Here is a 14861-nt window from a genome sequence, read left to right as displayed (position 1 = left end):
TGCCTGTCACTAGCAAAGGATTCACATATATACAGCTTTAGAGATATTTTTATCATAATAATCTATACTAATATTATAAAGAGGAAAAGTTTGTAAGTATGTATGTATGGTTTTCACGCAAAAACTACTGGACCGATTTCAAAAATTCTTTCACCATTAGAAAGCTGCATCTTTACTGAGCAACATAGGCTATATTGCATTTTCAAAAAAATTAGAGATCCTTACCAAAAATGCAATAATGTAACCCAAGGTGTAAAAAAATCCTCAATAAAACTTTTGTCATCGCGTGCGCTGCGGAATCTATTGAAGATAGAACAAAAAAATGTTCTACGGTATTATAGAATGGATCAATATCTACAAGAAAGTCCGCGATACCATATGTCCATCTTCAGTAGTTATGTTACTACAACAACTTTTTTACGTTTTCAAAGTAAATAGAAGTGCCGACAGTAATCAAACCATGTTATGTTAATGATGTTTTATTATAGACTGTTTCAATACCAGCAAAATACTTTTTAAATGAAAAGAATTGGATATTCCATTCAAAAGATATAACGAATTTTTAAAAGTGTCAATCTACAGAAAATAGTAGGTATACTGTTCGAGCAGGCCGTAGTGCGGGGGTCACGGAGGAATTCTACCAATATGCGTCTTGACGGAACACAGTGGGGTTTTGGTCGGTAGGAATCCGACATAACCCACGGCCCCTCCCCCGGAGGCCGTGGGTATCTATGAAAGATTTCCCCACTAAAACAAAAAAAAAGGCCGTAGTGCGGGACGGGGTAAAGGTGATTTTCATGTGATTAAAAATTAAACCTATAGTCCGACCTATAGTAGACTTTTCACTGTAACGATATCGCTATTTATGCGGGTGAAACCGCAGGGCATTGCTAGTACTTTATAAAATACATAAATTGATAGTAATATTACAAGAATTTATCACAAAGATTCGTTCATAAAGTTTTTTGTATCTGTGTTTTTATTGTTCCAAATAAAGAATTTTGAATTTTTTTGAAAGATCCTTTTGAAGAGTTATTAAAAGCTGTGGAGTATGTTTATAGAATTCAATAAATTTTTATTGCATTAAAATAATTGTGGATTATTATATTATTTCCTCTAAAATATAAACTTATTGGATAATAATAACAACGCACAAAGTTAAATAAAGTATTTTAGTAGAGATAAAGACATTACCTACACAAAACACTAGTTTACATATCATCTCGGCTATTAATTAATAATTCAGTTCAATTACATTTCATTCTAATTCAATTTAAGTTAGTAGGTAATTCTAACAATAACAATTATGGGTAATGTAACACACATAAATCCATTACACAAAAGATGAACAGTCACATAACCAAATCTGTCAACCCCGACTCCACGTGGTCCTTCCGCTGTTACCCCTAGAGTGTATCTAAAAAATCGGAAGCGCGGAGGGAGAGCAGCCCTCACCCGCTGTAGCTAAGTGCAGGCACCGTACGAGCCGAAGCGGCTGAGGCTGGTCGCCGAAGGCGACCAAACAGCCGAAACTGCGAAGGCGAGTTAAGTGCCTGTACTTAGCTACGCAAGGGTGATAGGGCTGCACTTCCCGCAGCGCTGGAGCAGAAGCAGAAGCAGTATAGTGAAACTGGAGGGAGTTTGGGAGTGGAGGGAAGGGAAAGGTTTATCCTACCATCCATTATTTGTAACTTTAGGCCCAATTATAACCTCAAACTTTGACCTTGAATATCTCAGGAACTACTGGTCTGCGCCGGTGGGGGGTGGTACCTAGGAGTTCCCCCCGACCCCCCCTCCCCTCCCCTCCCCCTCCCCGCCCCCCCCATTGACGGTCCACATTCTAAATTTTTACCCTGTTGTCTGTTAGTCAACTTATATCAAAAGGAAACAAAGTTTCATTCAACAATAATGGATGTCAGATTTTCAACCAAGCAGGAGTATTAGTGGCTACAGCGAGTCTGTTGAATGGTGTGTATAAACTAAACATGCCTGAGTGTTGTTCATCGGCTGCAGTGATGGTGTCCAGTGAAGTTTGGCATCGACGTCTAGGTCATGTCAACAGCCAGTATTTGAACAAGATGCAAGATGCTGTACAGGGATTGACACTTGATAGTAAGACTAATATATCAAAGTCATCATGTGTTGCATGCTGTGAGGGGAAGCAGAGCCGCTTACCTTTTCCCAAAGAAGGTAACAGAAGTACTGAGTTGCTACATATTGTGCATACTGATCTCTGCGGACCAATGGAAAACCTATCTCTAGGTGGTTCTAGATACTTTATGCTGTTCATAGACGATTTTAGTCGTATGACATACATTTATTTTTTGAAAAGTAAAGATGAGGCATTAACATGTTTTCAACAGTATAAAGCAGAGGTTGAGAATCAACTTAATTGCAGCATAAAGATCTTGAGAAGTGACAACGGGACAGAATTCTGCAACAGTAAGTTTGACAATTTTTTGAAGTCGCATGGGATCGTACATCACAAAACGAACCCATACACTCCCGAGCAGAATGGCCTCTCGGAACGATATAATCGGACTGTCGTTGAGAAAGCCAAGTGTCTACTGTTTGATGCAGGTCTCGAGAAAAGGTTTTGGGCAGAGGCGGCACACACAGCAGTGTACTTACAGAACAGGACTGTGACCGCATCATTAAATTATAAAACTCCTTTCGAGATATGGACAGGCAGAAAGCCTGATGTAAGTCATCTTCGTGTTTTCGGTAGTACAGTCATGGTACATGTGCCGAAACAAAAGAGATTAAAGTGGGACAGAAAGTCTGATAAATGTATCCTTGTCGGCTATTCCAATGAGGTCAAAGGGTACAGAATTTACAACCCGAAGACTAATGCCATTACTACCAGTCGAGATGTTATAGTGTTGGAGAAGATGGAGACAGAGAGTGATCTGAAGGTACAGGAAAATTGTTCAGATGAAGTGAATATGGTTCCAGTGGAGGAAAAAGACTTGACACCTCAGGAAGATTCACTTGAACAATCAGAGAGCTCGAACACAGATGACAGCAGTGAACTATATGTACCTTGTGAAGAAGACACATTAGATAGCTCTGAGACTGGTACAACAGACAGTGAAGACTCCATTATATTGAACAATGTCAACATAATATCTGGTCCCCGGCGTAGGCAGCAGCCAGACAGATATGGATTTGCAAGTGCTTGTATAAAAGATGACAACATGTTCATGGATGAGATATCCTTGCAGGAAGCTTTGGAAGGTCCAGAGAAAGAACATTGGTTAGCGGCAGTACAGGATGAGCTACAGTCATTCGAGAATCATAGTGCATGGGAACTCGTAGATGTACCAAAAGATGGTACTATAGTGCAGTGCAAGTGGGTGTTACGAAAAAAGTACGATAGTGAAAACAATGTGCGTTATCGTGCTCGTTTGGTCGCAAAGGGCTTCACCCAAAAATATGGTGTAGATTACACAGACACATTTTCGCCTGTAGTGAGACATACAACCCTTCGACTATTATTTGCATTGTCTGTAAAGTTAGGTATGGATGTTCACCATTTAGATGTCAAGACTGCTTTCTTGAATGGTGATTTAGAGGAAACCATTTACATGAAAATGCCAGATTGTTATAATAGTAGTAGTTCAGATCATAAAGTATTGAAACTTAAAAAGGCCATTTATGGACTTAAGCAAGCCTCTAGAGCTTGGAATAAAAAGGTTGATAATTGTTTGATCAGTAATGGTTACAAAAGGTCAAAAATAGAACCATGTATGTATACAAAGAATATTAATAATTGTAAGACCATTGTGACAGTCTATGTCGACGATTTCTTTATATTTTCCAATGATATAATTGAAACTAATAACTTGAAACAGATTTTATCTAATAATTTCAGCATTAAGGACTTAGGTGAAGCTAAATTATGTCTTGGAATGAATGTAACCTTCAATAAAGATAAAGGATATGTAACTTTGAGTCAGGAAGCTTATATTGATCAACTTTTAAGCAGATTTAATTTAAGTGATTGTAAGACTGTTGATACTCCGATGGAGGTCAAATTAAATGTAAATAAAGGTCCAGTAGGGGCAAATAGTCATGTGCCCTATCAACAACTAATTGGTAGTTTGATGTACTTGTCAGTCTTAACTAGGCCAGATATTAGTTACTCTATAAGTTTTTTAAGTCAGTTTAATAATTGTCACACAAAAGAGCATTGGGAATATGCAAAAAGAGTATTAAGGTATTTAAAACGAACTAAATGTTATGGAATAAAATATTGTAAAGAAGGTAATTCAGAAATAACAGGCTATGTAGATGCTGATTGGGCTTCTAACTCTGAAGATAGGAGATCATATACTGGAATGTGTTTTTTGTTATCTGATGGTGTAATATCATGGGAGTGTAAAAAACAGAAATGTGTAGCCCTCTCTAGCACTGAATCAGAGTATATTGGTCTATCTGAAGCATGTAGAGAAGCATTATATCTTAAGGAATTACAATATGAAATAACCAATAAGATGTACACTATTTGCATATTTAATGATAACCAAGGTGCGCAGAAGCTGTGTGCAAATCCAGCATTTCATAAACGTACAAAGCATATCGATATTAAATATCATTTTTGTTGTGATCTAGTAAGAGATAAAATTGTTAAGGTGCTGTATTTGCCAACAGCTGATATGCCAGCTGATATTCTTACTAAAAGTTTATGTTCAGCAAAACATTATAAATTTATGTTGCTTCTTGGCATAGTTTGTATAGAATAATTTTGTATATGATTGTTTAGTGAATATTGTGATAAGTAGGGGTGTTATTTTATATCGACAATATCACTCATATACGAACTATTTAGTAGCGACATGTAGCAAGATGTGTGTTAGGTTTTGATATGTTCGGTTTTTAAAATATAGTTTTTGTTCTTGTCTGTCGATCAAGCGTTTTATTTTATTAGATAAAACTAAACTTATAACTTATAACTTGAGATAAAACTAAGTTTAAACCGAATCACTATTAAGGCAATTACACGGTTCAACGACCTTAATGATTCTGTCACTACATTTGAATTTGTTTTTTTAACCGCCCTCTATAAATATACATCGTTGTTGAAGTAAAAGTGACCAAAGATTATGGAATTGTATACTGTATCGTATTGTATCGTAATGTGTTAGTGGTTTCTACCTAATTTATGTTTTCTCTGAGAGGCAGTAACATATTACATTTATGAATAGTAAATATTGTGTACTATGTATGTTGTAAATGTAATGTAGGAAGACTCATCTTTCAACATTAACCGTTATAAGCAAAGTCTCTACTACATGACCCATTCTGGAGACCTTAAGATGACTAAGCAAGTAATTATAAGTTCTAGAGTGGGGAACAGTTAAGAAAACACCGATTTAGAAATTAATTTTATTCAACACGGACTCTACTATATTCTGGAGACCTGATGATGGCAAGGGTGGAGAACATCTCACCTACAAAGATATAAAAGATGGAGTACATTATTTGACGTAATTCTATAGAACGGCCTCTACCATGTCATGGTGTATCGAATGGTAATGGTGACCAGGCAAATGTATTTAGCGTTCTCTGTATATCTCTTCATACCTAGTAGGAATATATGCATGCAACCTACACACACCGAAAAAAAATTTCGTCCTATAATGGCGTCGGCTAAAAATGTTGCTATACGTTTATGTCAGTTTTGACTTTCCTACGATTTTATACAATAATATAAAATTAAATGATTTTATACAATATTAAAAAAAATTGCTGATTTTCGGCGGTATGGCGACCATTTGGAACTGTCTGAAAAGTATGGCATGGCGATTTTCGTACATGGCTACTGGACTATGATTACCTGTGCAAAAATTAGCCTGGTACAAATGGTTGAATTTTTTTTTTAAATCAACGCATTCACGTCGGTATTGTGGGCTGTAAATTACACCGGAAAAGTATGGCATGACACTACCGCCTACTTCTTTTTTATGGGCTATCGGTAAATCCTAAAATTTTTGTGTTACAAATCGTTTGCCTTCCGTAATTTATCCGACGAGTTCGATTACCGCCCACGCGACTAGTCTGCCGGTACCACTGTTCTGACCATGATTTTTCTTTTTGTCATTGCGTACTAAGACCACTGTAGAACCGGCATCCTGTTACAAATGACCCAAAATTTTGTGTCAGTATCTCCCGGCTTTGGATTGTTTTTGGACCCTTAAAATATACGATAGAACAGCAATTAATCTTTTTTAAAAAATATTCAAGGCACAGGGAAAGTCTGGTTACTGTTTTATAGGTATGTGTTTTCTGATAATATTTTACTGTCAAAAATTATCAACACTGGATATTATTCAATGACGCCTTTCAAAAACAAAACCAATTTACAAACAGATTTTTATATCTTTACATACCTATTTTTAACTTTCATTTCATGAACTGCTCATGTAAATACCTATTACAATCTGGTTTAATTTAACAAAACATTCAATTCGGTGAATTTTAGCGTTATTTTGCAAAAAAAACCGCACGTACAGTCCCCCGTCCGAGTCGAACTGACACCGTCAAATTTCGTCGAAAATATGCAATAGAGGTGAGGTTTTATGTGGGTTTTATTATAAATTCGAGTTTTTTCTTGATAATTTAACGATAATAATGAAAATTGAAAAAACAATCAATACAAATTGTTACAAATATCATAACATATTTTTTGGTATAAATTTCATGTATAAATATGTAGCCGTTTTCCTAACAAAATGCGTTTTATGTTCAAAAAGGGGTTGATTTGTATGTATTTTTTTTATATTTAGGCCGTTCTAAACTGAAAAGTAAACAATACACTTTGTTAATTATATCCTTGAGTATCACATATATTTTTTTTAAGACAATCGTACCAACAGTTTCCTCAACAAAATTCAATATGTATAAGGTGTTTTTCGGTTTTGACCATAGTGATCACCTTAAACATATTCCACAGTTTTAACTAAATCTAATACTACGAGAACATAAACATTTCAGTCTATGGGGCTGCCGCAGTCCCGAACTGCACGAGCTGCCCAAGCGTTGGCTGGAAGAACTGCTCCAGGCGATACAAGCCGGCCACAATGAGAAACTCTGCGCCACGCGGCGGAGTGCTGGCCTGCCGTATATGATACAGGTATTATGTTATTCTAGCGGTCCGCCCCGGCTTCGCCTGTGGTATATATTTCGCAATAAAAGGTAGCCTATGTTCTTTCTCAGGGTCTAAAGATTATCTGTGTCAAATTTCATCAAAAACAGTCCAGTAGATTATGCGTGAAAACCATACATACGCCCTTGGTACATAATATATAGCCTACAACTGATTACTACGTATGTACGTTTCGCGCAGCATTTTCTGAGGCTCCGTTATAGTTAAAATTGAATAATTACACTATGTAAATGTAGTCATTTACATAGTGTAATTATTCAATTTATAATTCAAAAATTAAAAAAAGTAAAATATCTAAATTTTTTATTTGGAAAAAAAACAAAGTACATTACGATGACACGCGTAAAAGCATAAATTTCATTTACCTTTATAACGCATGTATTTTGCCAATTTTTTAAATCATTATTATTTTTTTTTAAATAAAAACTAATTTGAGGTCCAATGTATTGTTTGCTTTACTCACTAAATGTCATTAATTCTTCGTTTTTCTTTACAGGCGTTAGTTATAACCGAATTGAAGGTGACTGGTAGTCCCAAGGGATTGACTCGTTGTATGCGACAACTGCTTCAACTGGCCACAAGTGGGGAGAATAGTGGGAGTGGGGGAAATAGTGGGATTACAGACCAGTGTGCAAGTGGGATTGGGAGGGAAAATGTGACAAGTGAAGTGGGAAGTGGGATTCAAGATAATAAAAGTGTAAAGAGTGAAATTACTAGTGGGACTGAAAGTGGGATTCAAGATAATAAAAGTGTAAAGAGTGAAATTAGTAGTGGGATTCAAGATAATGAAACTCGTGCGCACTGTGCGAATATATTACGTGCGTTGTATCGAGATGCGACTTTAGATGATGTAGTGGCTCCGTTTATAGCGGATGGACTGATGCTTGCTATTAATGGTTTTGATGGAGAAACTTGGATGGTAAGTACTTTTCTACCAACTGTCTTTAAAAAGAGCGTGTGTGTCGAGCAGACGTGTCAGAAGTGAAACTTTGAAAAAATTAAATACATAAAAATTGGTCCGTCCGATCAAATATTCTAAAAGTTCTTGAAGTAAAATTTCAAGGTCGCGTTATGGCAATACCGGTTATAGAATATAGCGATGATTTCGGTTTCTTTGAATCTTGCCAACATGCCACATGCTCTTTTTTTTCTATAGTATTTATACAATAGTTTGATTGACTAATAAGTACAAGTTTTAAGAATTAATGCGTTTTCTTTGGCTTATGTTAATGTTTATGTATTATGAAATGAAATGATATGAATTTTTTAAGTGAAACTTCTATAAAGGGGTTGGAAAAAAATTTTGTGTAACATTTTTTCGTTACGCGTGACTTTTTTCTGTTACGTGCCATCTTTTTCTTATCCCTACCACGCGTGATTCGACGTATTTCTGTAAAGTTGCATATAGTAAATTATTTTTTGAATAACAAGTTTCACTTCTTACGTGTGTACACTAGTACTCGCACACATTTTAATTATGAAGTGTGTATAATGTGTATGTTTGTAGTATTTTATGTAGTGCTTTTCTGTATTTTTTGATGTGACAACGTCTTATAATTCGATAAAGCCGGCTGCACGCACGAAAAAACATGACTCATGCGGCGTTACCTCGCTCTGAGGCGTTCCATGTAAGGCTTGAAGTGCAAGCGAGAGCGCGGAACGAGCGACAAAGAAGCACAATCGGACGTTGTCTCGTTTAACTATCGTCAGTAAACCTACTTTACAAACAACCAATTTTTTACATATAATTTACTTGAAACAGGAACGCAACTCATCAACCCTGCTCTTCAGTGCGTTATGCGTACGCATTTTTACTGTATCCCGTTCCCGCTCACAGGAGAGCGCACGTGATCGGATGACGGGACGGATATTCTTTTTGAGATACCCGAAAATGGCGGATTTTATGTTGGTATGTGTAAAAATTGCGTATTTATACTAATACTAGCGGTCCGCCCCGGCTTCGCCCGTGGTACATATGAAAAATAGATGTTGGCCGATTCTCAGACTTACCCGATATGCACAGAAAATTTCATGAGAATCGGTCCACCCGTTTCGGAGGAGTATGCAAACTAACATTGTGACACGAGAATTTTATATATAAGATAATAAAGGTGAGAGTTTAGTTTGTTTCTTTGAACGCGCTAATCTCAGGAACTTATGGTCCGATTGGAAAAATTGTTTCGGTGTTAGATAGATATCGAGGAAGGCTATAGGCTATATATCATCACCAAAAAACCACGAGGCACAACTAGTATTTCGATAATAATAATGTTCTATTTTCAGTCGACTTCAAAAAAGGACGAGTTCCTCTTTTTTCACTTGTCCCTGAACTTTTGACTGGGCGAACCGATTTTGAAAATTCTCTTTTTATTTCAATGCTAGTGCCTTTCGGTTGGTCCCTTTTGAAATTTGAGTTTTGACAATTTGAAGGTGAAATTATTCAATTTACTAAAATTTAATAATGTTTTAATACAGTGTTAATCTCAAATAGGTAGTTAATATTAAGAGAGCTTCTGTGCTATTCCGAACCATAGTTTGCCAATTTTTGTCAATTTTATGAATAAATAAAGTACAAAAAAAGACAATTATATATTTATTATTATTATTTACAGAATAAGCTAAGTGAAGCGCACCAGAGCGGTGTGTTAGTCCGTCAGTCCGTATACCCGGTACTGCTGCTGCTGGCCAGACTTTATCCTTCCGCTTTGGAAGGAACTGTATCCAATATAAAGGTATGAAGATATTTTATTACTCTATTTTTTTAGGATTTGTTAACTATCCAGAGGACGAATCGATTTTGATGATTCTTAATTTATTTGAAAGCTCGTGCCTTACGGTAGGTATTAATTTTGTCCAGTTCTTAAAATTATTTATTTATCTAAGACCTAAGTATACTTAGAACACTAGAAAGTGATATAGACATTTTACTACTCTGCTGAGCGAAAAGATAGTGTAAAATAAACGTCTTAAAAAACAAACAAAAAAGCCTTGAAATCACATATAAATATACTAAATGGTTTGTATTTAATTATTTCACAATAAATGTATCACATATAGGTATTATATTATGTGAGTTGTTTGTTGTGTTGTAACCACGTTTAATTGCAAATAAATGATTTGATTTGCTGTGGCTGTGTCCGTTTGCCTCGTTTAATTATGAGATAAATTGTTTTCAGTGTTTTGGCAAAATAATTATTTTCTTTCTTTCTTAATTAATCAGTGGCACGGATGATTTTATTATCGTTCGTGCCGAATACTGAGTTGGTCCCTTTTGTCAACATGAAAATGCCCAATACCTTCCCACATTAAATGAATACATATTTTGATGATAATTACTTATTGATGATAAATTTAATGTGTGTATATGTGTGTGTGTGTGTGTTTATATTGTGTAAAATCTCATGCTCTGGTGTATTTGTGTTATGTTGACAATAAACGTTTATTTATTTATTTATTTAATTTGCAGCTAACAACATTCATCCCGTCAGTGTTGCGATGCGCCGGCAGTTCCGTGCTGAAAACTCGACAATTGGCAGCCAGAGCCATCGTACCGCTTGTGTCACCTAACATGTACGTATAAATGTATTTTTAAATGACCTCTAGGTCATGTACACGTATCCGTACACGGGCAGCTCAAACAGTTAACGGCTGAGCGACGTACACGGACTGCTCGAGCAGTCGCTACAAACCGCGCAGTTGACGGCTTGAAGCGGTCGTGACTGCTCGAGCTGTCCGTGTACGGCGGTGAATTAATGTCTATAGTTCACCGGTTGCGGCTTCAAGCCGTCGGTCTCAACTGCTTGAAGCGGTCCGTGTACGGCCGCCCTAAAAAGCACGCTTCAATAAGACTAGCTGCTCCGCGCGGTTTCGTGGCTCCACCCCTGTTGGTCGTAGCGTGATGATATATAGCCCTCCTCGATAAATGGGCTATCTAACACCGAAAGAATTTTTCAAATCGGACCAGTAGTTCCCGAGATTAGCGCGTTCAAACAAACAAACTCTTCAGCTTTATAATATTAGTATAGATAAACTCATCAAAGAGCAACTATGGAGTTTCTTGCCGGTTCTTCTCCATAGATACTGCTTTCCGAATCGGTGGTAAATGTTAAAAATATGCAATGACGATTCAAAGGTGCTTCTAGAAGAAGTATAATTGAATAAATTAATGTTTGAGTTTGAGTTCATGAAATTATTGAAATGAAACTTCTTTAGACGCGTTGAGAGTAAAATTTCCGTCACGTCATGGAGTAAGGCGACGATTTTGGTCTTTGAATCTTGCCAAAGAAGTTTCACTTCTGACACGTGTGCTAGGCACTCACGATCTTTTTTATATTAATGTAACATATAAAATTTCAGGTACATATCTCACATTGAGTCCATGTTGAAAATATTGGGCGATCGAAACATCAAAAGGAATTATTGCCATGGTGTTATTTTACAGGTAAAATTGATTTATTTACTGTACATTTATCTGTGTAGGTAATAAAAATGAATCACCTTGTTGAATTGTCTTGTTAGAGGTTAAACTCGAGAACGGCTCGACTTTTTCGGCTAATTTTTTAACGTTTTTGTTAAGGCATAAGGAAGCTTCTTATGTTACGGAGGGAAGATAAAAAAGGGGCAATAAAGCAGAACAATGTTTGCCGGGGCAGCTAGTTCATAAAAATATAATTATTTGAAAAATTCTTAAAGAATAGAAAAAAAATCGATCACGAGGTGGAATTCGAACCCGCGTCTTTCGCCCAATATGTGTTGTAATTTTTTCTATTCATTAAAAAAGCATTTGAATGTTTTAATACTAAATATCAAATATTCTTTTTTTATGTTAAGAAAACTTACTTCTTCAAAGTGATAACTCAATATATCAAAAAAATGTATGTTTTTTGTGTGTAAACTTTATTTCAAATAACTAAATGTATCTATAAAATATTTTTTTTTATTTTTCAGCTAATAAAACTATTAGAAGCGAAACCAGACATACACACAGACGAACATACACAAAGAAATCTGTCTCGTCTCGTATTGGGAAGCTCCTGGGTAGTTAAACAGACATTATCCAAACTGCCCTGTTATTTAATCACTGATGACTATGTTAAAATGGTCGATCTATTTATATGCAGGTATTGTAAATAAATATAATCTACACTAATATTAAAAAGTGTGTGTGCCGAGCACACGTGTCAGAAGTGAAACTTCTTTAGTAAGATTCAAAGATAATAAAATCGTCGCCTTACTCAATGACGTGACGGTATTGCCAAAGACGCGTCTAAGGAAGTTTCACTTCAAAAGTTATGTTTTGTGTTTGTGTATTACATAGGCTCCAAAAGTACTGGACCGATTTAATGTTTTTTTCACTTATAGAAAATAGTTGGTCGGTGAAGGGATGTAATTTTTGTATAGATTCAAAATAAATAGATATTATATTAGATATAAAGTAAAAGCGTAAAGTAATATGAATGTATTATTTTAAGAAAACTATTATTTTTACAGATTCCCTTCGCCGTTAAATACGGAATTCATCAAAGAAATGAAACCGCTCTTACACGATATATTATTCAAACGACCGACATCACAAATAACCTCCGGCAGAGAAATGTGTCTCTCGAGCATCGTCAAAATATACCTCAGAATACTCAATATACATAACGATGTTCCCGAAACTTGTCTGTTTGTACAAAAATGCCTAAAACACGACACCTACGAAGTGGTTCTCGTTATAATGAACTATTTATTAAGTATTCACGAAGAAACAGAAGAATATGAAAAAATGTCAATCCTGGAAAACTGCTTACAACAACTTCGGAAAGATTATAACTATGTTGAATTATTGTGTGATATATTGAAAAATGCTAAATATCTAGAGTGCTCCCAGACTGCCTTAAAATTACTGAATTTAGAAGATTCAGAAGCGAATATTGTAGCGAAAAATGATTATTTAAGCCAAGAACAGAATGAGGCAGTGACCCATATATGCTTGAAGAGTTTGACTAATTTTGTGAGCAAAAAAATTAAAAATAATCGTGTGGATAAAACGATTTTGGAGGAAATAAGGACGATCTATGGATGCTCCTTTTCTGATAAAAGCGAAGAGACGAGAGGCGTTGTTGTTGAGTTTCTGGAAAAGAATTTCGATCGTTTGCTGACTTTGAATGTCGATTTGAAGGGAAAGGAGTTATGTGAGTACTGTTCGACATGTTTAACTTAAACTAACAGTTATATTGAGGCTGGATCCTAATCTTGGCCAAACTAAAATAGTTAATTTTCATTTTATGAATCTATACTTAATATTATAAAGCTTAAGAGTTGTTTGTTTGGAACTACTGGTCGATTTGAAAAATTCTTTCGGTGTTAGATAGCCCATTTATCGAGGAAGGCTATAGGCTATATATCATCTCGCTAAGACCAACAGGAGCGGAGCCACGCGGGTGAAACCGCGAAGCGCAGCTAGTATAGTATTTGAATTTATATTTTCTGATGCATTGCCTGATGGCAGAAATTGGCGAACTTTTTATTACAATAACGGTTTAGTATATTTTAAACACGCTATTATTAGATTCATCTGTATGTTTGTATGTAACCGAGTCCTTTATACCGGGTTCTGACCCACTCTAAATGGACAGATTTCAAACTTTTCACACTTATCGGTGAAAATACAATAATATCATGAGTGACGAAGCGTGAATTTTATATAAAAATGTATATTTTTTTTAATTCCATTTAGATTTTTAATTGAATCTCCCCTCATGATCGATTTTTTTTCTACTCTTTAAAACTTTATATTTATAAAGAATTTGAATACCATAAAACCAAAATATCAACTTGAAATTGTTTTATTCCAGTCGAATTCAGAGCCACGGTGTGGGCCACGCTAGTTATACTCCTAGAGGACGACGAACAAACATACAGACAGAGAATCTCAAACGTCATCACCAACTCGACTCTACTCGACACATTTGACAAGGACCAATTGGGCACAGCTTATAAATTCGACATGTCATTCGACACAGATAAAAAATGCACAGATAGCGAAATGTCAATTATGACAGGTCACGGGTGCACGTCAAATTATACAGACTATAAATTTGACACGTCATTCGATACAGATAATAAATGTGAAGTATATGAGGGTATGGTTGAGGTGATACCGAGCAGGGCTGTGGAGTATTTGATGAAATTGATTGAGAAGACAAGCGATGGTATGGAGTTGTTGTGTTTACTGGCGCTGCTGGACTTCAAGTCGGAAGTATCGCTGTATGATGAAATAGATGATGAGGTAAATAAAATTTTCTATTAATTAAATATGACTTTATTAAATCTAACACCGAAAGAATTTTTCAAATCGGACCAGTAGTTCCCGAGATTAGTGCGTTCAAACAAACAAACAAACAAACAAACAAACTCTTCAGCTTTATAATATTAGTATAGATGACTTTAAAACTCAACATACATACACATTCTTCATTTATTATTATTCTGCCTTCATTTCTACAATTGTTGAAACTTGAAAATAATAAAGACTTAATTTATGTTGTACGCATTGAACCATACAAATCAATTTGTCAAATATTTTAAAAAAGGTACGCTATTTACTACATTATAGTAGAAAAAAAATTGACTATAATCGTGATATCAATCTTAATACTATTATAAAGGCGAAAGTTTGTATGGATGTTTGTTACTCTTTCACGTAAAA

At 35.5% G+C, this 14861-nt stretch overlaps 1 protein-coding gene across 1 annotated transcript in view; it reads left to right on the top strand.

The window, feature by feature from the left end:
* The window catches only part of THADA (Thyroid adenoma-associated protein homolog), a 29869-nt gene that overhangs the window by 14173 nt on the left and 835 nt on the right, over positions 1–14861 (top strand). The window contains exons 18-26 of the mRNA XM_090103841.1: positions 6997–7135; positions 7665–8087; positions 8931–9077; positions 9781–9900; positions 10635–10738; positions 11525–11609; positions 12116–12288; positions 12659–13344; positions 14008–14441. Coding sequence (XP_089959967.1) covers positions 6997–7135; positions 7665–8087; positions 8931–9077; positions 9781–9900; positions 10635–10738; positions 11525–11609; positions 12116–12288; positions 12659–13344; positions 14008–14441 — 2311 coding nt within the window. The remainder of the gene's footprint in view (positions 1–6996; positions 7136–7664; positions 8088–8930; positions 9078–9780; positions 9901–10634; positions 10739–11524; positions 11610–12115; positions 12289–12658; positions 13345–14007; positions 14442–14861) is intronic.

This window comes from Colias eurytheme, chromosome 7, assembly GCF_061535395.1.
Source record: "Colias eurytheme isolate Ceu_HAF_F1 chromosome 7, ilColEury1 Martin Lab GWU primary, whole genome shotgun sequence".
Lineage (NCBI taxonomy): Eukaryota > Metazoa > Arthropoda > Insecta > Lepidoptera > Pieridae > Colias > Colias eurytheme.
The sequence above is the reverse complement of the archived record's forward strand: the minus strand, read 5'-3'. Positions and strand labels throughout refer to the sequence as shown.